General features: G+C 35.9%; 1 protein-coding gene and 1 long non-coding RNA gene across 8 annotated transcripts in view; both read left to right on the plus strand.

The window, feature by feature from the left end:
- Positions 1 to 25,346, plus strand: part of cyst (rho guanine nucleotide exchange factor 18 cysts) — a 245,364-nt gene that overhangs the window by 23,881 nt on the left and 196,137 nt on the right. For 4 of the 7 annotated variants that reach the window (XM_069825938.1, XM_069825942.1, XM_069825940.1 and 1 more), the window contains exon 1: positions 8,813 to 8,903. The exons of 2 other annotated variants lie outside the window; for them this stretch is intronic. In XM_069825938.1, the coding sequence (XP_069682039.1) occupies positions 8,849 to 8,903 (55 nt within the window). In that variant the 5' untranslated portion in view covers positions 8,813 to 8,848. Of the gene's footprint in view, positions 1 to 8,726; positions 8,904 to 25,346 lie in introns of those variants that run through there. One more of the 7 variants, XM_069825945.1, reaches the window with a different exon arrangement.
- Positions 19,330 to 21,437, plus strand: LOC138699794 (uncharacterized). Its single transcript, XR_011332079.1, has 2 exons — positions 19,330 to 20,256; positions 20,991 to 21,437. It is a non-coding gene; the product is annotated as an uncharacterized lncRNA (long non-coding RNA).

The following is a 25,346-nucleotide window of genomic DNA, read 5'->3' on the forward strand; positions in this document are numbered from 1 at the left end:
ATGACATTTGTATGTGTATTTGCATTGTACGTAAATTGTTGGTTGTTTCCCTTCATTCCCCTTAATATATTTTGTCTTAATTGCGTAGTTCTGTAAATTGTAGATATTGTGATTGTATAACAAATTTACTTCGAGATTTTACAGGAAATGAACGTTTTCGGCATATCTGATACGAACATAGTGACACTTGGCATGCCGTCAGCGTACATCAGAGTATATTTTCGTGTTCGGTGCTTGCAGATCAATTCATCTGGAAAGATACGCGAGGAATGTAATGTATTACTTTTTTAAAAAGGATTTTTCTGCTGTACTATAAGTTATTCTTTACCCAAAGACATTTTGCTCCTCCACAAATCTGTCCTTAGTATCCTCTTCAGTAAGATCTCTTCTGTACCCAGGCCGTTGTAACTTTGCACCTGGCAGCTTTGGGTAATATTGGTAGAGATGCGACGTTGCTACAATGACCACTACACAACAGCTGACTTAACTTACACGGAGTTTGCTATTGTGTTCTGTTAATTCAAGTAACGTATATTGATTTCGTATTTAGACAGATACGTTCAACTGGCCTTAAAAATATATTAAGGAAAGACTCATTGAAATATGTACGTACTGATAGAAGTTTTCTTTTTTTCTTTTTCTTCTTTTTTTCGCAGAGCGTAGACCAATTTTGAATCAAAGTAATGAAAGAATATCTTGAGCTTGCAAAAGAAGCTCTTAAATTTTTTATAGCATTTGCAAACTCATATTTATGCAAAATAAGTTTCTCGTTTATCTTATGAGAAATCTCCATGAAATTATGGGCCTATTCAGTGGAAGTTGAACTATGACAAAATATTTTAAAAACATTTATGAACAGTTTAATTGACCGAGAACAATCTGTAAAGAAATTGCCATTATGGCCCTAAGTCGTCTGTTATGATTTTGAAATATTTATGTAAGAACAGCACATAATTTCAATTATTTATATTATTTATACTTTTTGTATGTTACATGCACTCTAAATTTATATTTATGTTCTCATGTTGTATTATTTAAAATTATTATATTTTGTTAGGTACACTGTACTTTGTCATGTTAGATAGTCCGCTCCGGTGATGTTTCGTAAATTAAAATTATATGTATGTGTGTGTGTGTGTATATATATATATATATATATATACACTCTACAATTACTGCAATACATATTACGTATTTAGGCCTACATAAGGGACATGGGTAAGAAATGTACCGGTAGGCCTACCATAAGAGAAGAAATAGTAAAAAGGCATAGAAAAAGTAGGGAAGAAATAGTAAGTAAAAGACATAGAAGAAGTAGGCCTATACACATTTGCGCAATAAATTAATATAGAGTACGTAAAATGAATGACGTAAAGAAAATACTAATTAAACCAATAGGAAGAAGTGAAGCTGGACGACCAAAGTAAAGAGGGCGAGAAATGAATCCTATAGATTCAAAATCCCTTGTATCCACTTTCACAAATTAAAGAATTTTTGACAGTAACTGGTGGAAAATAGAGGGAATTTTCAACCTAACAGTGACTTTTAACAAACCCTTTGCTTTAGTGGCTTTTTGAATTCGAACTATATAAATCATTAGTATTCATTCTTAGCAAGCAATATGTGAGCATTACTCAGTTCTGAACAAAATGGTCTTTAGGGGGCTTTTAATCTAGAGGAATCAAATACAGTGAAAACGGGACAAGCACGTGAGTAAACTGTGAAGTTAGAAAGAGAACATATTGTGACACTGCTGTCAGGTAGCCGGTTGAAGTATTTAGTGGAGAGTAGCGCATTCACTTATATTCTCATTTTGCAATAATTTCTTGGAATTGATAGTTGCATAACTCAGGTTCAAGGAAAAAGAGCAGCGCAGGAATTATAGAACTAGCGTTTCCAGTTCGATTACATTTCGGTGTTGAAGTTTAAATTTTCTTTAATATAATACGTGTTCTTAAAATATAATTAAAACACAATAAATAATTAGAACAGTTGCATGAACACATTTCACGAATGAATGAATTAATTCATAGTGTTCTGTCCAATGACAGCAATCTCCAGTCTTTCCTGTTTTCAGTCTTCCTCTTTGTCTCCTCATATGACGAATGAATTATTTTTCTTTAATTAGACATGTTTCGGGGTTACTGCTTCCCCATCATTAGTAATTAACAGTGACTATAATAGAAGTACTTAAATTAATGATTGCAAAAATGTCTTTAACACGAATATCTTATTTGTTACAATTACACGTGATAAAAATTACAATGTTGTTTTCAGTTAAAATTGTTAAAAAATGCTATTAGAATAATTTAAAATTTCTCACCTTATTAACACATTCTCATTTTATTATAATTCGTGTCAAAATGAACCTCTTTGAAATGAGAAAACTATTTTCGTGTCGTACTTTCCAAGATGGCATTCTCCCCGTAAACGGCGCAAATGCTTCTAGCGGTCTCCGATGCCTTCACTCCTCGGTTAAACTGAAAAGGATGTCAAAAATGTTTTTTTTTACTTGACACTCCATTTTCCTTAGCCCAAAATTAATACAAACTTTCTTAAGAATTGAAAAATTGAAGACGTATACAGTAACTCAATACTGTGACATTAAAATTACAAATAATGATAAATTCCAAACAAATGTCTTGTAAAAGCTCTTGTCATGGAAAACAAAAACGCTACAAACTTATGAATGGACCTGGACCTGTTATGTATGTATTTCGATTATTTTTAAGAGAATAAACTATAAACAATATATTTTTCAGCATGACAAAAGGAAATTAATTTCTGTGAAATATATAGAACTTATCGTGAGAAATTGTTATCTTCGCGACACTCGGTTTCTTCAGGAATATATCTGTGCGTTAAAAAATATAGCGAGATAATAAGGAAAACTGGAGTATTCAGAGTATAGATGCCTCGTGTTATCTTCGTCTTCCACTAATCCCTCAAAACATGCTGGAGAGTTGCGCTCGGGCGCGGTTTGGGTTGATTATCTGGTTGGATTTTTTCTGAGGTTTTCCCCAATCGTAAGACGATTCTCAGGTAATCTATGGCGAATCCTCGGACTCATCTCGCCAAATACATCTCGCTATCACCAATCCCTTCGACGCTAAATAACCTAGTAGTTGAAACAGCATCGTTAAACAACCAAGTAAAAAAGAAACAAAAAAACATGCTGGAGATGGAACTAGAGTTTCTTTATCTGAAAGTCGGCAGCTGAGGCAACGTCGACTAGGTAAGCATTTTCTTGCTTGTTTATCATTCCAAAATATCGAGGCGTCTGCGCCAAACTTCAGGGATTCCAGTGGTCCGTAAAACGATCTCCGTAAAGAATCTTTGAAGTAGGGCCCATTATTATAATGCAAATATAAATGCAAACATAGGCTTAACGTTCAAATGAAAACTAAGAATTATTTCATCTATAATACGACCATTTATGATTCATTCACTTAGCGGAAACACTAACGTAAAATTAGAAGCTTGATAACCACAGGCTTTAAAGTTTACATCAAAGGAAATAATTCAACCGATCACAAGACAGGAGTGATATGGTAATGGAAGATCTATAATGGAATCGGAGCGCAGGATAAACCTATAATCGTATCTTTAGACGCGCTTCTGCTGTTAGTAGTACAAGAAACTGAGAAGCATTGCAAAACGTGTTTTCACTTGAGCTCGTTTTTTGCTCTTTTAATTTTTTCAGAAAAACGTGAATTTTCCTTAATTTTTTATGAAATATAATTAATAGTAGATATGTTTGTGTGTGTGTTTTTTTTTAGAAAGAAACAGAACAAAGTAAGTTATATGACATTTTGTTTTAAAGCTTAAAGATAACTTTTCAATTTGGCCGTAGTCCAATGATACAGCATTGCTTTCTTCATAGAGACTTCCTCAGTTACCACTTTTCCTAAACTCTGATTCTAAGAACGCCGATCTTACTAGAATTTCTGTATTATACAGAAATGCTGTGGAAAAAATTCCCTATGAAGAACATGTGTCATTGGCATTTTCAGTATTAAGTCTGCATATTAAAATTTCTTATATACGGTACGTGTTTTTAGTCAGTCAAAATGAAGAAAATGGGTGATGAAACAAACATTAAATGCCATTTTGTTTGTACGTTTTGGTCTGAAAACCAATAACTGCTGCTATTCACATAAACTTCCCCAAGTGTGATTAAAGTGGTAGGTACCACAGCGGCAATACTATAACTCAGGGCTTGGCACCAAGAGCGGATTCTACTCTCTCACGGGGAGCCATATGACTTCTCTTTCAACCCCCTTCAGTCCAGACCTGTGGAGTAACGGTTAGCGCGTCTGCCCGCGAAACCAGGTGGACCGGGTTCGATTCCCGGTCGGGGAAAGTTACCTGGTTGAGGTTTTTTCCCGGGGTTTTCCCTCAACCCAATACGAGTAAATGCTGGGTAACTTTCGGTGCTGGACCCCGGATTTATTTCATCGGCATTATCACCTTCACCTCATTCAGACGCTAAATAACCTAAGCTATTGATAAAGCGTCGTAAAATAACCTACTTAAAAAAACTCAAGCCCTTTCTTCCCCGCCGAACACCGCGCAGAGTTGATGCCGTGGCGGATGTATATTAAGCGTCTTCGTTTAGAGTCTGGATTCGCTCCCAGTGCCCAGCCCTGCTATAACTCATCCTATAGTATAGTGCTGTTGGAGTTCGAGGGTGGGGGATGAAGAGATTATATTTTCCATTGATTGAATTCATTTAGCTTTTCTCTGCAACTATTTTAGTTTGCAATTTTAGCTACTTCTAGCTGTATTTTACGTGCTACGTTTATAAGTTGACAGCATTGAGCCTGACGTCGACCTGGTTGGCGAGTTGGTATAGCGCTGGCCTTCTATGCCCAAGGTTGCGGGTTCGATCCCGGGCCAGGTCGATGGCATTTAAGTGTGCTTAAATGCGACAGGCTCATGTCAGTAGATTTACTGGCATGTAAAAGAACTCCCGCGGGACAAAATTCCGGCACATCCGGCGACGCTGATATAACCTCTGCAGTTGCGAGCGTCGTTAAATAAAACATAACATTTAACATTTGAGCCTGACAAACATTGATAGAAGCGACTATCTCACGAAGATGGGGCTCTGCGAATTACATCTATGAAATCTCCGAGAACTGCCAACACTTGATCTTTTGTAGTCAACTACGTATTTCTTGTCACTTGTGAGAACTTCACTTTGCGAATAATTGGACTCGAAAGAATTAGAAATGCACAAGCCGAACGACGGAGTGAAAATTGCCGTCTACAGCTTCAAAATCTTTAGATGACCGATTTTGGAAGAGCGTTTTTTCACGCAAAAAAAGCCCTTTTACGCAATCAGAAAACGAGAAAATTGTGCACTCTGTAACCAATAAACACAACCCATAGTTCGACAATTATGCTGTCATTGGTAAAACTTTGAAGAGCTACTTCATTTCGAACTTATTCAGGATGGTTGAACTATTAATGGCGAATTGTATTAAAAAAATTGTGGTGTACAACGTAATCGCTACCTTCTTTAGTTAATCGAAAGCGAGTTCTTTACTATCTTGAGAAATGTTCGGAACATCGATTATGTTTGACACAAACCAAGTCTCCAGGTCTTGAGATTTTACCGCATCCAGCTTATAGCCCAAACTTTGCACTAGGTTACGGTTTATTTCGGTGGATGACAGATTCTGCGTGAGTGGTATTCCAATCAAATTTTAGTAGGACTGTATAACATTTCGAGAGTTTCTTGCATGCAATTCCAAAGAATGTTATCTTCGCCGACTTAATCTGCTGGCAGAAGTATGATAGACTGCCATAGAAAAGAAGGCATTTTTAAGATACTTTGAATCAATCTATTATTGTTGGGTATTGAAGCGTTTATTTTAATGAAATGTTAAGACAATTGACAAGCAAGAATATGACGAACGTTGATGAAGTGGCCGTAATTTTCTTTTATTTGTTTATAAACTTCGTAATTATCTCTAAGAAAGCTAACATTCTAAATAATTAAAACAGTTTATTTCTTCTAACGTAAAATAATAATTTGATATTAATAAATGACAAAATTATGTATCCCATGTAAATCTGTCATTATTTTTGGCTCAGGTTTTATAACCAACCGTAAGCCAAACGTCATATAATCAAGACGAGTTCTCGGACGCATCTCGTCCAAAAACCATTTCGCTGTCACCAGTTCCATCGACGCTAGATTATCACGAAATTGATGCAGCGTCGTTAGATAAACAGTTAACTGTAGTGTTCACTGATCAGTCTTTTCCTAAATACATCGTAACTTCATATTAAGGACTCTTCACAAAATCAATGCTTTCTCCCTTATAGAGAAGCTAATATTGTACAGCAGTGGCAAAAAAACCGCACCGACCCTTGTAGCTGATTTCAGAGCCTTGTTCACTACAGAGCACGATAGACTGGTAACTAAAGACTTTGGTGGTTCGAATCCTGCCTGGGAAGGAAACTTTTTTTGTTCCTTATTCAAATTTATTCCCAATACTTTTCGATTTCTGGTAAAATTCATGTTCTGGGAATAATAAGTTAAGTAGTAAAATATCGCTGCAATCGAAAAGTATTAGGAATACATTTGAATAAGGAAAAAAAAAAAAAAAAAGGTTTCCTTCCCAGGCAGGATTCGAACCACGAAAGTCTTAGTTACCAGTCAATCGTACTCTGGAGTGAACAAGGCTCTGAAATCAGCTACAAGGGTCGGTCCGGGTTTTTTTTTTGCCACTACTGTACATCTGTTGCTGCTGTAGCTTACTGCTGATAGAAATAATTATGAATAGGGCTCTGATTTCCAAGATATGTCATATTTTTATTCTGGTCTCTTTTACAAATTTAAGTTAAATTAAACACATTTCTAGCTTTCCTGAACTCGATGATACGATTTTTATTTATCAGAGACTGGAATGCTTCACCTGCAGACTTACTAAAGACTTTACCAATAACCAAAAATGTATTTAAAACAGGTTTAAGGACTTTACTAATAGACGGTAGTATATTATACACACTATTTAAAGGGTGTAATTGATATTTTGTTATTGAAGTGTTATATCAGTGAAGAAGTGTGTTGTGTAAGCGAAGTGTGTTTCTGTCAGTGAAACTTTATAGTTTATAGTGGCAGTGCAAAGTATTTGAACAGTGAAATGTTTTTGAAGTGTTAGTGAAATCAGGATAGAATCAGTGAAATGTGTCGTAGTTCCAGTGCAGTGAGTGAGTGCCAGCGAAATGAGTGTAGTGCTGAAAGGTACTTGTGTAGGTATGAACATGTCATACTCGTGGGTTTTAGTTCGAACTTAGGGTTAAGATACAAATTAGATTTATTTTAAATGTTATTTTAAGTGATTGTGCTTCATTTAATTTAGGATTCTCCCTGTTATTGTTATTATTATTATTATTAATTTATTATTAATTGCATTTTTATTAATTGTGTTTATTGTTAATTGTCATTATTGAGTGTAATTAGTTACCATTGCCATCGGGTATATAGGCTACCCATTTGCAGTGTGAATACGTACGTACATACATACATACATACATACATACATACATACATACATACATACATACATACATACATACATACATACATACATACATATAAATGTATATTTTACCATGAAGTCTTTTGATCAAAACGATTGTATAAATGTATATTTTTGATTACACTACAGTTGATTTAATACTTCTCCAATAATTAGTCACACGTTTTATGCCAATAACGGCAAGAGATTTAGTTTGCGTTTGGTTATTAATTTTGGATTTCCTTTCCTTAGAAATATTTTGTGGTTCATTGAAGTTTAAAGATAACTGAATTCGCCAGCAGTGAGTTGTAAAAACATAAATGACAAAAGAATATCAGGAATATGGCCAGATTGTTGCTGATCGGTTTCATCTTCATCCCCCTTCAACCCCCCGAAACATGTGACGCTTAAGAGATTCAAACTTCCCTGTTGACAGGTAGTAATTCATGAACAGACCCTATTAACATAGCTGTGAAAGAATTAGCCACGCAGAGGACAAACTTTGGACATATTTTTTCACACCTCTTTTCCCCCTTTCTATTTTTATAGGCTGAACAGTCCTCTATGGCCAATACATGGAGTAAATGTTTAAAAAAATGTAGAATGGTGAATATAAACATTTAAGTAATTTTTGGACGACATTTAATTTATTTTCCGTCATATTTACAAGTTTTTACGACATATTTTGGTATTTTTAAGGCATAAGTGCATGCATATTTCCAGAGTATGTAGGTCATAGTAAAGCTGGAGTAGACATTCATGCTTCTGCAGAAATAGGAAAAGCTTTTGTGATAGATCATGGAACAGGAATAGTGATAGGATCTAGTACGAAAATAGGAAATAAAGTAAAAATATATCAAGGAGTAACTTAAGGAGCTGTTTATGTATGTGGTGGAATGATGGAAGAAATAGCGGAAGTATCTAGAAGCTGCTCCAACGCCGTTTTTCTCCACCAGAAATTCAGAAATTTGCCTTGGACTCCTCGGGATTTAAACTCGTGTCTCCAGCTTAGAAAGCCAACGCGGCTCCGCGAGTGATCCGAGCCTACCACAAGCGCTTCGCACGTCACGGAGTTTGAGCCCGTGGCTAGGGCTGGGTTGGGGTGGGTCTGGACGCACTGTGATCTCGAAATGACGGCAAGATGGCGTTCGGGTGTCGAACCCGGTTACGAGGCGTGGTGCGTGGCTGCGCACCGTGATCGATCGCGCGAGGCTCGCCGCGGACGTTCGGGCGGGCCGGCGGCTAGCTCAGTGGGTCCCCGGGTTTTGTAGCGCTCTGGTACGCTGCAGCAGGTAGGTCCCGTCCGTGTGCTGATGAGCGATGACAGCTTGCTGCGATGTATTGTGTCGTGGTGTATCGGCTGGACCGGTAAGAATTGTTTCGTGACGCCATTTTGTTTCAAGATGGCGTTTAAATGCGGCTAGCATGTTTACACTTGAAATAAATTTTTACGTGCTCGCCATGTCCAAGGCTTAATTTAAATGCATGTACTCTTATTTGTCTAAAATTTGATTTGCCGCCATCTTGTTTCAATATGGCGGATGTTTGTGCTTTTGTGTGGCGGTGTTGTTTGTCATTCCAGTACAGAAAAATCTTTTTGTAAAAGGTATTTTGATTTTACATAATTTTTGGTGTTTGGCGTCCGGTACCCAGATGAATGACAATAGTTTTTTTTTTTTTTTTTTTTTTTTTTTTTGCGAGGTCCAGATTTCGACTGTAGACTTGTGTAGTATTTACCTTCGTATCAGTTCTGGATATTCTAATTAAAATTGTAGCGATAGCATTTTTCTTTTACACATTCATTATTCGGAACTGCACCGCAGAAGAGAGTATGAATTTCCATTGTAATCGAGCTGTAATGTGTTACAGTACAGTACAGTACGTACAGTATAATTACGTTTTGCTGTCGACAATTAAAATGATTAATAAGCATTTTCTATTGTCACGAAAGAGGTTATAACGATTAATGAATTGATCGAAGTTTGTACAAACAAAATGATGGGTTATCGACTTTAGAACGTTTACAAGTCCACCGTTGTGGAGCAACGGTTAGCATGTCTGACCATGAAACGAGGGGGCCCATATTCAAATCCTGGTTGGTACAAGTTACCTGGTTGAGATTTCCTCTCAACACATTAAGAGAAAATGCTAGGTAACTTTCGGCGCTGGACCCTGGACTCATTTCGCTGGCATTATCGCCTTCATTTCACTCTGACGCTAGACAACCATTGGTGTTGATAAATCGTCTTAAAATAAACCAATAATAAAAAAAGAACGTTTAAAAGAAATTGATGATCTTTCGTCGTTATAAACCATAACACCAGACTTGTGCTTAGCATGATTTGCGTGCGTTATTTTCTCAGAAGCACCTATAATTCTAATGCATTCTGAAATTATGTGAAGGAGACTACAGATTAACACGCAGACTTTTATGCAGTGGATCAGGCTATTCTGATTAGGTGTTCGTGGTTTTCTTCTAGGCAAATGCTGGAATCGTCCTCACTCACTTTCAAATCTTAATAATTTCACAAGAACTGAGTAGACCCTTAAGCGTTCTAATTGAAATGGTCGGAAGTAAAGCACTGAATTAATATGTTAAATATTTTCGCAAACAATAGGACGAGAATCAGGTATTTTTGTTTCGTAATGACTTTCAGTTGCATATCGTAGTTGAAATTTATATCAGTTTCGTGTGGGATACACGCGGCTATGCACAGCAACTTGGTGCAGACTCTCGTGAATCTGATCCACAGGTAGACTTTTACTTTCTCACTCTACAATGCACAGAGAAAGTACGTTAGGCCTGTAAATATTTTTCGAAAAGTTTAATGAAAACCTAGCGTACTTTCGCGTCATCTTGTGTCGTGTATTGGCATGTTATAAGCTCTACACAGATTTTCTCTTCGGCATTAGTGACGTGATTTTGTAATAAATGACACTTGCATGTAATAATGTTGATCATTTATTGAGTGAAGATCACGTGCCGAAATTAGTAGTGAAATAGAGTCTTGGAGAAAGGAGAAATTGACAGTCACCGGGTTGTTTGGTGGATTATATGAACATGGTTTATTTCGTGAGGCGAAGGTATAAAATAAAATCTTAGTCCGTGTAATTATGATAATGTTTGTAACACACCTGGTTTAATTTTTTTTTTCGTACTTATGATTTAAATTTTGCAAAATTATAACCATTCTTACGGTCAGAGCGTGGTGCCGACCACACCACCTCATTCTAGTGCCGAGGTCATGGAAAGCATAGGGCTCTACCTCCATGCCCCTTAAGTGCCTTCATGGCATGTTACGGGGATACCTTTTTACCTTTTACCTTATCACCACCACCTACATGACTTATATTACGTTAAATCATCATTACCAGCGCCCACATGGTTTAAATTAATCTGAATTATAATCATCCATACCACTATCCACAGACGTAAATTTCATTAAATCATCGTCACCATTATCGTTAAAATTCATGTGGTTAAAATTTTGCTGTATCAACACCACCACCACTATCGACAATGTTTAAATTTAATTAAATCATCACTATCCCCATTGTTTGAATTGCGCTAAATAATAATAATAATCCACGTGCTTCAAATTTCTCAGTATGACCACCACCACTATCTACAGTATGTGACGTACATTTGCTGTTACCACTATCATCCTCATGGTTTATATTCCCTCATGATTTAAATTTAGTTAAATTACCACCAACACCATTCATATGATTTGAATTTCACAATAATCAGTATGTACGTGGTTTAAATTTCGCTAAATCACCACCATGCTAATGACTTAAATTTCTCTAAATTATCACCATGTAAATGACTTAAATTTTGCTAAATCATCACCATGACCAACCACAGGATTCGAATTTCGCTAACTCACCACTATGAATATGGCTTAAATTTCGTTAAATCGTCACCGTCATCACTATTCATGTGGTTTAAAATTTTCCTACGTCTTATCACTACCACACTCTCCATACCGTCATCATCCAAATTATTTAAATGTCTTTAAATCATCTTCATACGTATGTATCCCCATTGCCACTCACATGGATTTCTTTTTTAAATCGATTACCACCGTCATGATAAGTTCGTTGCAACTTCCCCCAATTTGCTTGAACCCCTCTTAAATGGAACATTTTTCCAGGGGAAAAAATAGGGCGTGGACAGATCTACGCAACAGATTTGAAATTAATTTACATTTAGTTAATTTTGGGCAAATAACTGTGGCATAGGCCAACACAATATTTTTAATACGTAGGAATTGTTTTATGAATATTATCTATCCAATGAGTTTGAAATGTCTGGTAAATTAGATCTTATATTTTAATTATGAAGTTTTTACTTTTAGTTTTATGTTTGACTAGGCCTGTTACAATATTTTGTTTAATGGCTGCTCTCTCTCTCTCTCTTAAATATCAAGAACCATACTAATGTATCACTACGCCGTGGTAAACAGAAAAGATCAAGTTCACATTAATGTATAGGTACATTAGGTTCCTTTTAATCTAGCATAATGGATAATTACATTGCACTGATTTGAATCGACATATGTGTAAAAACGTTAGTTAATTAAATATTTACGGAACTATTGTAGCGTATATTGGCTTTCATCGAATCGCGGATCAGCCAGTGACGTTATATTGTTTTGGTCTAACACGGTTCTTAGCTTGGATAGACATGAGTTAGAATTGGATTGAATTACTGAAATTATGACTCAACATGAAGCGTAAAGGAAGATTTGATATCTGGTTTGTAGTAAGTGCTCATACATAATAGTGTAGCCTATTTGATTTTTGCATTACGGAAGATCATAATGTGAGGGGAGGGGATGAAAGATAAAATGTAACTATTTTGTCGATGTAGGATGAGGAAAAACTGTGAACAGAGTATACCTAATCGGAAATAAATGACACCAATTTTTATCTAACCGACCACTTCCGACTGACTTGCGACCCATCTTGACTTCAAGGAAGAAATGTATGGTTTGTGCTCTTGTTATTCTGCAGATACTTCCCTTCCTAAAATTAAGCATTCGAAACATGAAATTAATATAACTAAACATCTGGTTTTTCTTTGGGGTACTCATGTTTTCTCTGACATTCTATCAATTCATCGTAATGACGTATCTGTCATCGAAGAAATACCCGGTCCTGTCAGTTCACTATGACCGTTCTCCGGAACATAGTACTGGTTTCATGACGACCAGCCACCTGAGATTAAAATAGATTAATGCTCGATTTCTGGAAAGACAGTTACCTGTGCATATAGAGTTATCTACGATTTAACGTGCTGATATGTTTAAAATGAGTTTCCGAAACTACAGTTATCGTCATTTTTATAGTTATCTGTGCCCCGGCCTATAGGTACCTGACTTAGTACTGATTCGAACAAATACCGACATGCGGCGCTACTGCATTACTGTTTCGTAAACTATAACTGATATTAAATAATAATAATAATAATAATAATAATAATAATAATAATAATAATAATATAATAATAAACACTACAATAAATTAATTTATTATAGGTAGAGTTTTAAAAATTTTGCGTTTTGTTTACTTACAACTTCAAATTCTATATCGTCTGTCAAGGAATATTTAATTCTGGATGCTCTACCAATGTCAATGGTATTTCGGGCTCCGAAAAGTCATTTGAACACATGAAAGCATTCGTATGAACGAATGTAAAATATTTTTACCTGTTTATCAATATGGCTACCATAGCCACCACAGCTGACTACGGTTGCAGTTTTGTGGCAGAAGTTACATCTAACTCTCTCTTCACTAGTATTATTTAGCCTGCCTCGATGATCACGCCAAATACCAACAATTACGGCTTTTTAATCATATTACGATTGAGAAGAAAGTGTACATGTATATTATCATTTATCACACGGCTCTTTAATTGTAAAGCCTTGCTCCTACTAGTACAGAGCTCACTGTGACCTATCAGCAATATTACTACTGAAAACTTCTGCAAACGAAAGTAACTATAAGTAACTATAAAAAAAATCACTAACATCTATGGACGACAACAGATACTGAACTTGAAGTTACCTCAACTGTTAGTTACAAGCGCTGATAAATCTACATTTAACGTGCCTGAAACTCATGGAAGTTATCAGTGCAGTTAAATTTATAAGAGCAGTTAAGTAACTGAGTGTTAACTGAAGTGTACCAGAAACCGAGCATAAGAGAATCTTCATTTTCTTCTTCCATAGATGGTTGGCTCTTTTGGTCATCTCTGCCGGCTCTTTTTATCATCTCTATCTCTGCCTTCACGATAGTATGAACCAACATTGGATATTCGCAAATAAGCGTGATTTCTTAGTCAAGTTGTCAGCATGAGGCAAGGCAGATTAAGAGTAAAAATTAATAACATGACAATGACGTATACTTTCTCATTATGTGTTTTTACATGTTTCCCCCGATTCAATTCCTGTGTCACACTGTGAATAATATTACTCTTTCAATAGATATGGGGAAAAGTTCCTTAATGTGCGCTCTCCCCTCTGTCCTTGTTTTACTTCCCTCCACCCTTGTTTTACTCCCCTCCACCCTTTAGTTAGCTCGCATACCTATACTACAAATACGTCCGCATCTGTCTATAGTTCAAAACAATTAGGCTGTTTTGCGTTTGTGACGAATTCGTGTCACACGATAAGCCAGAGAAGTAGGGCAATGTGATCGAAACAAATCGAAAGTGAAGTAGGCTACTTTTGTTCCTCTTAGTAGGAAGGCATTTTGTTTGTAATTCTGCTGGTAGCGTTACGAATCTACGTAAAGTCTTAGAAAATAGTTTTGTCGCACAGATACTTTATATGTCCCAGAAATGAGGCAGTGCGCATGATCAGACATACAACGAAACAAAACTAATTTTATTACCCCAATTAGTCCTCTTGTGAACCAGGTCGCTCGTCCTCTGATCATGCGCACTGCCTCCTTTCTGGGTCTTAAAAAGTATCTGTGCGACAAAACGTTTTTCTAAGACTTTACGTATACAAGATGGAAGTGATATAACTGTGCAGACTGAAGGGGGCGATAAAATGTATTACAATAAATAGAAAACCTATTATGCATTTTATAAATAAGTGTATGAATAATTAGAAAATAGACTGAAAGTCTACTTAGTTTGACAACAGGGCATCGCCGGGTCACTTACGAATACACAACGAACTCAGGTTTAAATAACAACATTCCGTCCGCTAGTTACTATAGCAATGTTGCGGAACTTCCTGATGACAGGAAATAACATACTATACGTTGGGTAAGGGAAGAATTTCCATATTTTTTTGAGAATACTTGAAAGAAAAACTTACTTTAAGATTCTGCAGTGTATTACAAAGTTTTATAACACTTTATTGTGGCCATAAATGCATATCGGTCAAACTGCACTTTCTTAATCGGTGTGATGTTACTACTGTACACTTGAAAAGCTATGGGCATTCTTCCCTTTTCTATCAGTTACATACAAAAATTTGTCACATATTTCAATAACCTTGTAATAAGAGCACATTTTGTGTCATAGGGAGAATATAATTTATTAATTTGCAATTAAGATTCAGATAATATTTAAGGTACATTAGATCGTTAGACCAATTTTATTTCCTTGGACTCTCACCTTTTCCAACTGATGTTAATTACAAAATTAATTTCAGCCGCAGTATAATTATCGGTAAAACTGTAACCTATTGGTATTTGCCCTAAAATGCGTGTTTTATGAGACTTCTCTCGAGTATTGAACGACCGCGCTTATTTTTTATTCCGTGTTATCAGTTTTATTATGGAACCAGTCTGTTAGGTTGCTTAGGGTGATTATATAAGTGGCGACATGAATATTAATCGATTATTTTGTTGGTTCTTATGTTTGTAATATCAATGATGTTTTTAATAATTAGACCTAATATAATTATAATTTTATTAGATTGGGATGGTCTAGGTTTGGTTTCTTACTTCAAGAGTAATTTTGTCTATGAGAATACTAACGTGTACGCGAATTTCTCTATGTATAGGATGTTAATTTCAGTAAGGTTAATGTAGGACAGCTTATGTACGAATAATTTTATAACGAACAGTTTACTCAAGAATGTAAAAGTAATGCACGGACTTCTGCTTTGACAGCGAAGACCATCAGACTACCTGGGTCATTTTCAAAACATATGTCACGATGGGCGAATCCAGAAATGTATATAGAGTGTTGGTTGGGAGGCCGGAGGGAAAAAATCTTTGGGTAGGCCGAGACCTAGATGGGAGGATAATATTGAAATGAATTTGAGAGAGGTGGGATATGATGATAGAGACTGGATTAATCTTGCACAGGATACAGACCAATGGCATGTTTATGTGAGAGCGGCAATGAACCTCCCGGTTCCTTAAAAGCCATAAGTAAAGGCTGGTTACAATAAACCGGGAACGAGAACCAGAATGAAAACGAGAAGCAGAGGACGTGAATATGAAAATTTTTGATTCACAATAAACCGAGAACGTAGACGACTATGCATCGATATGCATGTCATTAACGATATGTAAAGTCGATATTACGCATTCTGATGTTATTTGTGTATAATTGACCAATGTCATTCTCTCATGAGTACAAGGGAGCTAACATAAACACAGGTTAACCAACTTCGAAATTTCAACTGAAACATTTCATTATGTACGGTACTATAAATATGCCCATGCATCTTTATTATCACAACCTATTTAAGTCTACCACAATGTAAAATAATTAATTAGAGAAGAAACATTTGTAATAGAACAAAAATGAACCAAACAGTAGTTGTTGAATTGAAGCATGAATATGTAGTGTGTAATACAACCAATACAGTAATAAAATATGATTCACTTACGATCGGTGCTCAAAGATGCAGCTATTGAAAACCACGTATTCTCCTTCATTTTCTCATCTTTACACGAGGCGCGCCGCTTGTCGTAAACGTGAGGATTTTCCTCACCACTCAAAATTAGAATCTCATCAAATAAAACTTGCTCCATGATGCACAGCACAGAACAAAATAATGCATAGGTTATGTCACGATCTTCTTTCTACAAAATATACGACGACAAAATAGCTTTTAGATGGCAATAGAATGAGTCTAGTGGGCTGTGATCGGAAACGTGAACGCCAAAGTTGAAACTTGGCCAACTCTCCGTTCCCGATCCCGGGCTCCGGCAAGCTTTTCGTTAATTGTGAATGCTCACATTTAAATGTACACATTTTAACAATTACCGTTTTCGTTTTCGTTCCGATTCTCGTTTCCGGTTTATTGTGAACCAGCCTTAAGTATGTCACGATCAAAGAAATACTGAAAGATGATAGACTGATATCGTAACAGGCAGTAAAAGATGCAAACCGAATCGAAAGGAGCAGAAGAACGAAAGGAAATGGATCCCAGTTATTGGAAATCAGACAAAGGTTGACTATCGCTGCTGTATATTGTGAGGAGTTTAATGAAATTGCAGTGTTATAAGTGACATTCCGTTTTATAAAATGGAGGGGAAAGTTACATCCTTCCTTAGATGTGCACCCATGCACGATTCTCTGAAGACGTGTACGGTTATGCAAATATCGTCTGTGACTGTGTTTTGCGACCCTGAAAATAATCTGAGATGGTGACACTGTGAACTCATCACACTGTTACTGTTATGCGTAAAAGGATGCTATTGCTAACTCTGCTACTAGTAATGAAATACCTTATTTGCAATTTAGTAAAAGTTGTTTATTTTTAAAAGTCTTTAAATCAAATCTCAATCCGAAAAATTTTGACATATTCTTCAATTAATCACATAGGGTGAATATTAGTAGCTATAAATATTGGAGAAAATATATGAATTATTTACTTCTTTAAAGATATCTTATACGACGTAGGTTCTCATTTTAGAATTGAAAATTGACCCCGGTTACTCCTACTTTCTTTTATCCCGAAAAAATGGAAGTGCCACCAATCAATTCTTTATAGGCTATAGGTTTTGGTAAGGACATATTTTTTTTCGCGGGCACCCAGTTTCATGTAATATGTTTTTTTTTCTAGAAAAGGGAGTGATACGTGTGCTTTGATGCACTCTGTATATACAGGATGTTTAAAAATATACTGCAAAATTTGAGGGTTGGATTCCACACACTTAGAGAATCAGAAAATGTTATATAGACACGCATCCAGAAATGATAATTATTGAGATATCAGACAGTCAAATATTTTATGTCAGTACGTTACTAGCTCCAGTTTAGTTTTAAAATAATGCACCGTGTTCAGTACCTTACAAGAGGTGTTCGAAATGTCCACCCTATACCACACTGCAGGCTTCTGTTCGTCGTCTCATTGAGGTACGAGCACGCTTAAAACTGTCTGGTGTTGTACGTATTGTTTGACAATCCCGCACAATTCTTGCATGAAGTGTTACTTCATCATTCACAGCAGTTGAGTATAGTAACGACATTGAATTCCTCCCCTCTACATACAAAAAAGTCCAACGGGTTTAGATCAGGTGAGCGTGGAGGCCAAGCAATTGGTCCACCTCTACCTACCCAGTGATCAGGATAATGTTTATCCAGGTGTACACGGAGATTAAGATAAAAAAGTGCAGTGGCACCATCGTGCATGAAGTACATCTGTTGCCAGATTGCTAGTGGAACCTTGTCCACAGTACAGTAATGGTGAGCCTATGCCTACCTATTATTGTTTAAACTACTACAATCCATCTACAAGTGCTAACAGATTCCTTTAGCAATGCTCTATTATCAACCACGATTAGCTAGCTATATGTTAATTTTGTACTATTAATTTGCAGCACTAACATACTTGAATATCTGATATCTCAATAATTTGTTATCAATTTCCGGATCCATGTTTGTATAGCATTTTTTTTACCACGTACATGTGTGGGATCCAACCCTGAAATTTTGCCGTGTATTTTTGAAAAACTCTGTGTACTACTTTGGTCAGTAAGCCCACTATCTGTAAAAATATGTAACTCTTTTTCAAACTTTTACATCTTCTGGCTGGTAGTGTTTTATTATCTGTTAAAAGCTGCAAATGTTCATTCCATTTAATTGTACGAATAGCTTATGCATTCTGTATGACGATTAGCATGAAATAATATTTATACACATACATATGTATACACATACAATACCATACATACATAATACATACATACATACATACATACATACATACATACATACATACATACATACATACATACATACATACATACATACATACATACTAGTGAGTAATGTAATAGAGCTCCTGTTTTATAACTTTACCGTTAAGCGGTACTTTACTGCCCTCGGCTGTGTTATGAGTTTCCCTCACGTACCTCGCGCTATGTACACTAGCTTAAATCAAGGCCTGGTATGGCAATAAGATAACACAATACAAACACAAGACAGTTTCACTGATTCAGTCGCTATGGAAAGAGTTGTTTATTGCTGGGTCTGTCAGTCAATACGAGCTAGAATGAAATTTATTTCTTTCGCGATACTCACATGTTTCGGTTTACTATAAAGCAGAGTTTATTTGTTTATGGTTCTTACATTTTCACTAACTCTGCCCGGTAAGTACAAAGAAAGGTAAGGCCTACAGAGAATTTTCCAGATGCCGAAGTTTCCAGTCGTACAAAGCATCATGCTAGAAAAACTTATGTATTTTAAGTACAGAATAGGAATTTCAATCTCGGAAACCCTAAATGATATTACACTTAATGTGAAACGGTTTTTAAAATAAATATATTTCTTAAAATGCAATAAAAATAATTAGTGGTAATGATGGGTAACTGTCGAAGGCATTCTTTTACTATCTTGCGGGTCTCATGATGGAAGCCGGTAGCGCATGTGCAGGCAGTAGAAATGCTTGTAAAGTATAAATCTGGCGCACATTGTACACTTTGAGTAGAGACGTCATGTACTAGGATACTTTGGCTTGAGTGCGAACAGTGTAGGGTGTAAATTTCGCGAGATTGCAGTTTACAAATTGAGGAAGAGATAAAAATGAAATAAAGGTCAGATTGCGCACATTTTTATACATTTATAGGTATGGTAGTAGGCCTGCTTGAAATGTGAGGTTGTGGTGGTGATAAATTTATGTCTCAGAATTGTGATTCAAATGCTATTATATCATTCAGAAACTTAAAACCAATTATGAAAAAATTACAGTAACAAATTGATTTTTAGGTTAGGGTGGATAAGGACATTTTCTTCGCAGCTGTACATCGTCTGGACAACATTTTGTACAGTTTCTCGGCTTTTATTCATTCAAGGTTAAGCACGGTGAGCATATCAGTACACACCATACAAGCGAAGTATTTCCATATGAAAATGGAAGACAAACAGGAAGGCATTACATTCCGTCGTGACGCTTTCAAGATACATAAACTGTCTCACTTATTTAGGAGGTAGAATTATCAGAGAAATATTGCAGTGAGCGCAGTCATATGTTTCATTATTAATTTTGAATTGTCACTTTTCTGGATATTTCTGTAACAGTGCTCTGCGGACTTTTAAATATATCCCGGATCGATCGGCCGGAGACACTTCGTCTGGGCTGTGAATAATTTAGCCTGTCCACTCGTAATCAGTCCTCTGGAAATTTTTGTTCGGTGCTTATGAAGGTTATTACGTTTTCGTGATCTGGTGCAGCAATTAATTTCAGATTCCGTGGGTATAAAATTTACTCTTGAGCTTGCGTAAAACATTAAATAAAAAGTAGGTACTATTAGAAATGTTTTGTTATTAGAAAATAAGAAAATGTAATTAACCCAGATATAATTAATGTCGAGTGTTTTTCCTCTAATACCTTAAAAATTATTTTTTTAAGGCTTACGTTTGTTAAGTGGAGTAGAAAACACCTCTGATTCATATAAACAAAATCCAGTTTTAGCTCTATATCTGAAACACTTATCTTAAAAAAAATTAATCATTTCATATATAATGGCAGTATCTATTTTTTCTCTCTATATCTGAAATGTTCTTTCCTAAAAATTTGTCTTCTGAAATACTTTCTTCCCCAAAAGTTTCCATCTCATATCTTACGGTAATATCCAATTAGCTCTACGTCTGAATGATCCCTTCCTAAATAATCTTATTTCTTATAGAAATGTCCAGTTTATCTGTACATCTGAAATATTCCCCTCTCTCCGTAAACAAATTTGCTGTATTATACAGGGTGATTTGTAATTATGTACTATAAAGTACCGGTATTGCAGAATGCTCTGTATTACAAAATAAACCGATTTTGTCATATAAACTAATGGCCATGAGCCGTGACGGCTTTGTTATCGAGATATGGCAACATTGCGGGACGCGCGAACTGCCGTTACGTCGAAGCTATTCGTGCATCAGTCACTCAGATGACACTATACAGTGCACATTGAGTACAAATGAAACGAGAGAAACGCTACAGTCATTCAACAGGTGTTGCGTATTTGCGCTTTTTGCAGACTGAAGTACCACAACAAATGAACGATGTACCACTGGCAACACGGTTGAACATGTGGCTACTTCAGGATGGAGAACCTGCGCAGTATCATCGTGCAGTGAACGTAATTTGAATTAACTGTATCCAGGCAGATGGATTGGACGCAACGGTCCTATTGCATGGCCGGCGCGATCGCCTGATCTGACTCCCTACGACTTCAGGTTGTGGGATCACATGAAGGGACTAGTTTACTCTCAACGACACGCCACGAGAGAACTTATATTGAATGCAATTATTGTGGCTGCAGGAAGTACATTTTGGGACATGCCTAATATCGTTCAACGAGCAAGACATTCATGGCGGAGGAGGGCGAAATTGTGTTGTGAAGTTGAATGGTGGACATTTCGAGCATCTTCTGTGAACTTGCAATGTAAATAACTTGTCAATAAACAGAACACTCAGAAAATTACGTGTTGTCTTTTTCTAACTGTTCCAATCATTATCTCCATAACGAAATGGGCATGACCATAAGTTTATATAACAACATATGTTTCATTTTTAGTATAGAATGCTCTGTACTACTATATACTACACAGTTACGAATCACTCTGTATATCCCTCTTAATTAACGTTTAAAAATTTTTCCCCTCTTCTATGTAGTAAATAACATTTTGATTAGACCGTTTCTTAGAGAATTTTGTCGTTAATCAGTTGTAGAAAATATTTCTGATCCATATTGGTAATATTTTTACATTACAGAATACTCATTTCTAAAAAATTCACCGTCTTAAGTCTTACGATTGTATCGAAATTATCTTTATGTTTTAAATATATTTTATTTCACACATTTCCATATTATATTTCCTCACATAGGTTTACCATTTAAAAAAGTATTCACCTTCTACCTATAAAAATTGTTTGGTCAGACCGTTATTTTTTCATGCATTTCTTCGTTGTAGCAAACGCTTTTGATTCATATTAACAGTTTTCTGTTCTTATTCATATTTTGAACAGTTTTGTCCGAAAATTCGCTATGTTATGGTAATATCCAAATTGACTCTACTTCTGAAATAGATACGTAGCCTACTTCTTCTTCTAAAATTCGACGTCTTGTATTCCTGACCGATTCATTATTCGTCGTCTTCTATCTAGAATTATTATTAACAATTTTTAAAGATATTTTCGTTCAGTAATCGTTGAAAACACGTCTGATTCATATTGGCAATACTTAATCTCTACACATTAAAAATGTTCTGCTACAAAAAAATATTCTACGTACTAGACGATATAATATTTTGAGTTTGAACAGTTACTTTTCTTCTTTAAAACGTGTTGTTAATTGAGTAAAGGGAAAAATCCAAGTTTATTTCTAAATCTGAAATACTCTTATTTATTTTGTTTGTTTAATACTCTGATACTTGACTGAAAATCATTCATTCTTGTAACTTCGCAGTAGAAATCACCCATTGATTTATATTCTATGTCTTTTAATGCTCTACAGTTTGAACATGGTTCCAATCCACAACACTGTCACTTTCTCTAAATTAATGATGGCAGAATGAAAATCCGCTACGGATGACCAGCCAGAAGATAATGATTAGATTAGCCTAGGTATGAAAAGTTGTAACTATTTCTCTGCGTGATAGGTTTAGTATAGCATTTTTGGAAGTGTATTTTCTATTAATACAAAGTTTGGCTGCTTCATTTCCATTAATTCCGCAGTAAGAGAGAACTTTATCTGCTTTGTTCATTTTGGAGTTGACACAATGAGAAATCTGAAATATTTCCTCCCCAAAAATCCACTATCTTACATTCTTCTCGATGATTACAGTCTGGGGATTTGGAAGTTAACGAGACATCAACCGAGAAGAACCGAAGTAATTAATTGAAGTTTGTAAGGCAGAACACACTAAACACAGCCAGAATATTCGAACTGAGCTTCAGAAGCAAATGGAAGGAGCACGTTTTAAGGAGAGTCGCATGTCTTTACAAAGTGTTGTTTAATTACAGGGAAAGGACAAAGTAGGTCGTCCAAGAAAACGCTGATAATACACAAAGTCTTCCTAACCGGTACACGTCTTATATACTCAGTGTCTTTTATGATTACGATTATAAAATTCTATTATTTGTCTTATATACAGTGAAAAAGTTCCCGCCATGGATGTTAAGTCTTTCGTAGGCAGCTGTTTAACACGCACAAGATTTTTTTTAATTCATCGAAGCCGACTACACAATGTATTTTACCTACTCACTATTGTATGTCAGCCTCCGATACTAGGCCTAGTTGGTGTCAGTGACTGATACTGTGTCCGTATCGTCTCAGCGTTTGCAAACTCATTGTGTGCAGTTAAAATGTTGCGAGGAAATTAATGCTGAGTTGCAAAAGTTGTTTAGTAATAATTGGTAATTCATTAATCTTATCAACAATATCTCAGATCCATTAATCATATTATGGTAATGATGATATCGGTGTTTGTGATAACTGCACGACCAAGATTGTCTTGGAACTACGTCGTCTGATATCGCTTAATATAAAGTTAAGATACCAGGTATTTTAAAAACATAATAGGCGTACTATTGAGTTGATGCGTAAGTTCGTAGCATTTTTGTTCGTCATCACAATATTGCGTTGTTGGATTGTGTATTGTTTGTCATTTGTCATGTTGTGCTTGTAAATACGCCTTCAATTTTGCGGATTTGAAGAAAAGCTGTGCTGTTTGTGGGTTAGAGAAGATGGAGTGTCAAGTGGAAAAAAGAACACTTCCGACATATTTGAGTTTAATAGAGGAGCAAAGGCATCGGAGGCTGCTCGAAACATTTGTGTCGTGTACGGGGAGAATGCCATCGGAGGAAGCACTGCAAAAAAAATGGTTCTGTCGTTTCAAAGACGGCCACTTTGACGTGAGTGATTCGCCATATTTAGGAAGACCATCGGACTTTGATGAAGATCTTCTGAACGCTTTAATCCTTGTCAGTCAAGCCGAGAATTGGCAGAAGTGATGAATTGAGACCAGTTAATCTTCGTGCGACATTTTACATTCCATGGGCAAGGTTAAAAAATGGGGTGTATTATACCGCACGCTTTAAGTGAAAACGACAGAATTCAGCGGATGGCCATTTTGGGATATCCGAAATTTCGTACATACCCTCTAAACCACACTCGGAGAAGGACATAGTTCTACGTCAAGAAATCAGATTGCAATATATGATTGATTGAACTGTAACCTCTTAAAAGTATTTAAATCTTAACGTATTTTGAGGTGTGTAAATTACCTTTATTTGTTACGGCTTATTTATAAGAACCAATTAAACATTAGCTACTTTCGTGAAATAACTGAGGTTACTGGACTTGTGGTACGAGAAATTGTGAGCTAGTGGTATTATTTGTCTTTCGCAGTGTATGAAGTATAATGGGAAGGTGCATCATCATGCTTTGCCATGTTGGGCCTAGTGACCCATTGCGGTCTGCTTCCATCTATTGAGTGGTATTCCCCAAGATCGTGTTCCTTGAGGGAAGTAACGGAGAATTTGTCGTAGTATGTCCAGGTATTCATTCTGTTTACACGATGAAACTATTTGTGTCTATATTGCTGCAAGTATCACTGTTGGAGTAACTTGGAGCTTTTGTAAGACTTTCCTGATTTTGTCTTGTGGTCCAATAAACTATAACCTGCATGCCAAGTAGACTTTTCATTTCAGCTTGATAGTTTGATGTTCATCTTGTTTGCTGATGGCACATGTCTCACTTCAGTAAACGAGTAATTGTGAAAGTGAGGCATGGATATTGTGACGCTGAAAAGTATATGTTTTGAGATTTTTCGTACTCATTCTGAAAAAAGTGGTTTTGGGTCATGTGAATGTCTGTCTGCAGTGATTTCTTTTGGATGATTGGTCTTGTTCATAATATTCATTAAATACGAATCAGCTTGTCTGGAAATAGTACACATCAAATATAATAATTTTAATAAAAGTTGTTTCAAATAAAAAACATACGATGATGAACCACTTCAGTTCTTCGCTATTTTTTTTTTTTCTTAGAATGAACGGACAAACGAAATGGTACTGAAGGAAAAATGATTCGGTAAGGAAAATTATATTATAGACCTATGTAGAATTACTTTTACTTTTCGTTGCTGTTTCACTCCTTTAGTTTTTATCTCTTCCTGCCAGACAACTACACAGAGTGCTCTTAAAATGTTAAAGGTTACTAGTCGCAAACCCTCTATTTATGCGTCGATGAATTTCCACATAATTAATTTACAAAAGATTTGGTTCAGTGATAGGCATAGTATTACTCATATAATCTCATTGATTCCTACAAGTTATGTAATATGAAGTAAAACTACAAAACATAATTTGTTATACTAGAGTAATTAGA

This window comes from Periplaneta americana, chromosome 5, assembly GCF_040183065.1.
Source record: "Periplaneta americana isolate PAMFEO1 chromosome 5, P.americana_PAMFEO1_priV1, whole genome shotgun sequence".
Classification (NCBI taxonomy): Eukaryota; Metazoa; Arthropoda; class Insecta; order Blattodea; family Blattidae; genus Periplaneta; species Periplaneta americana.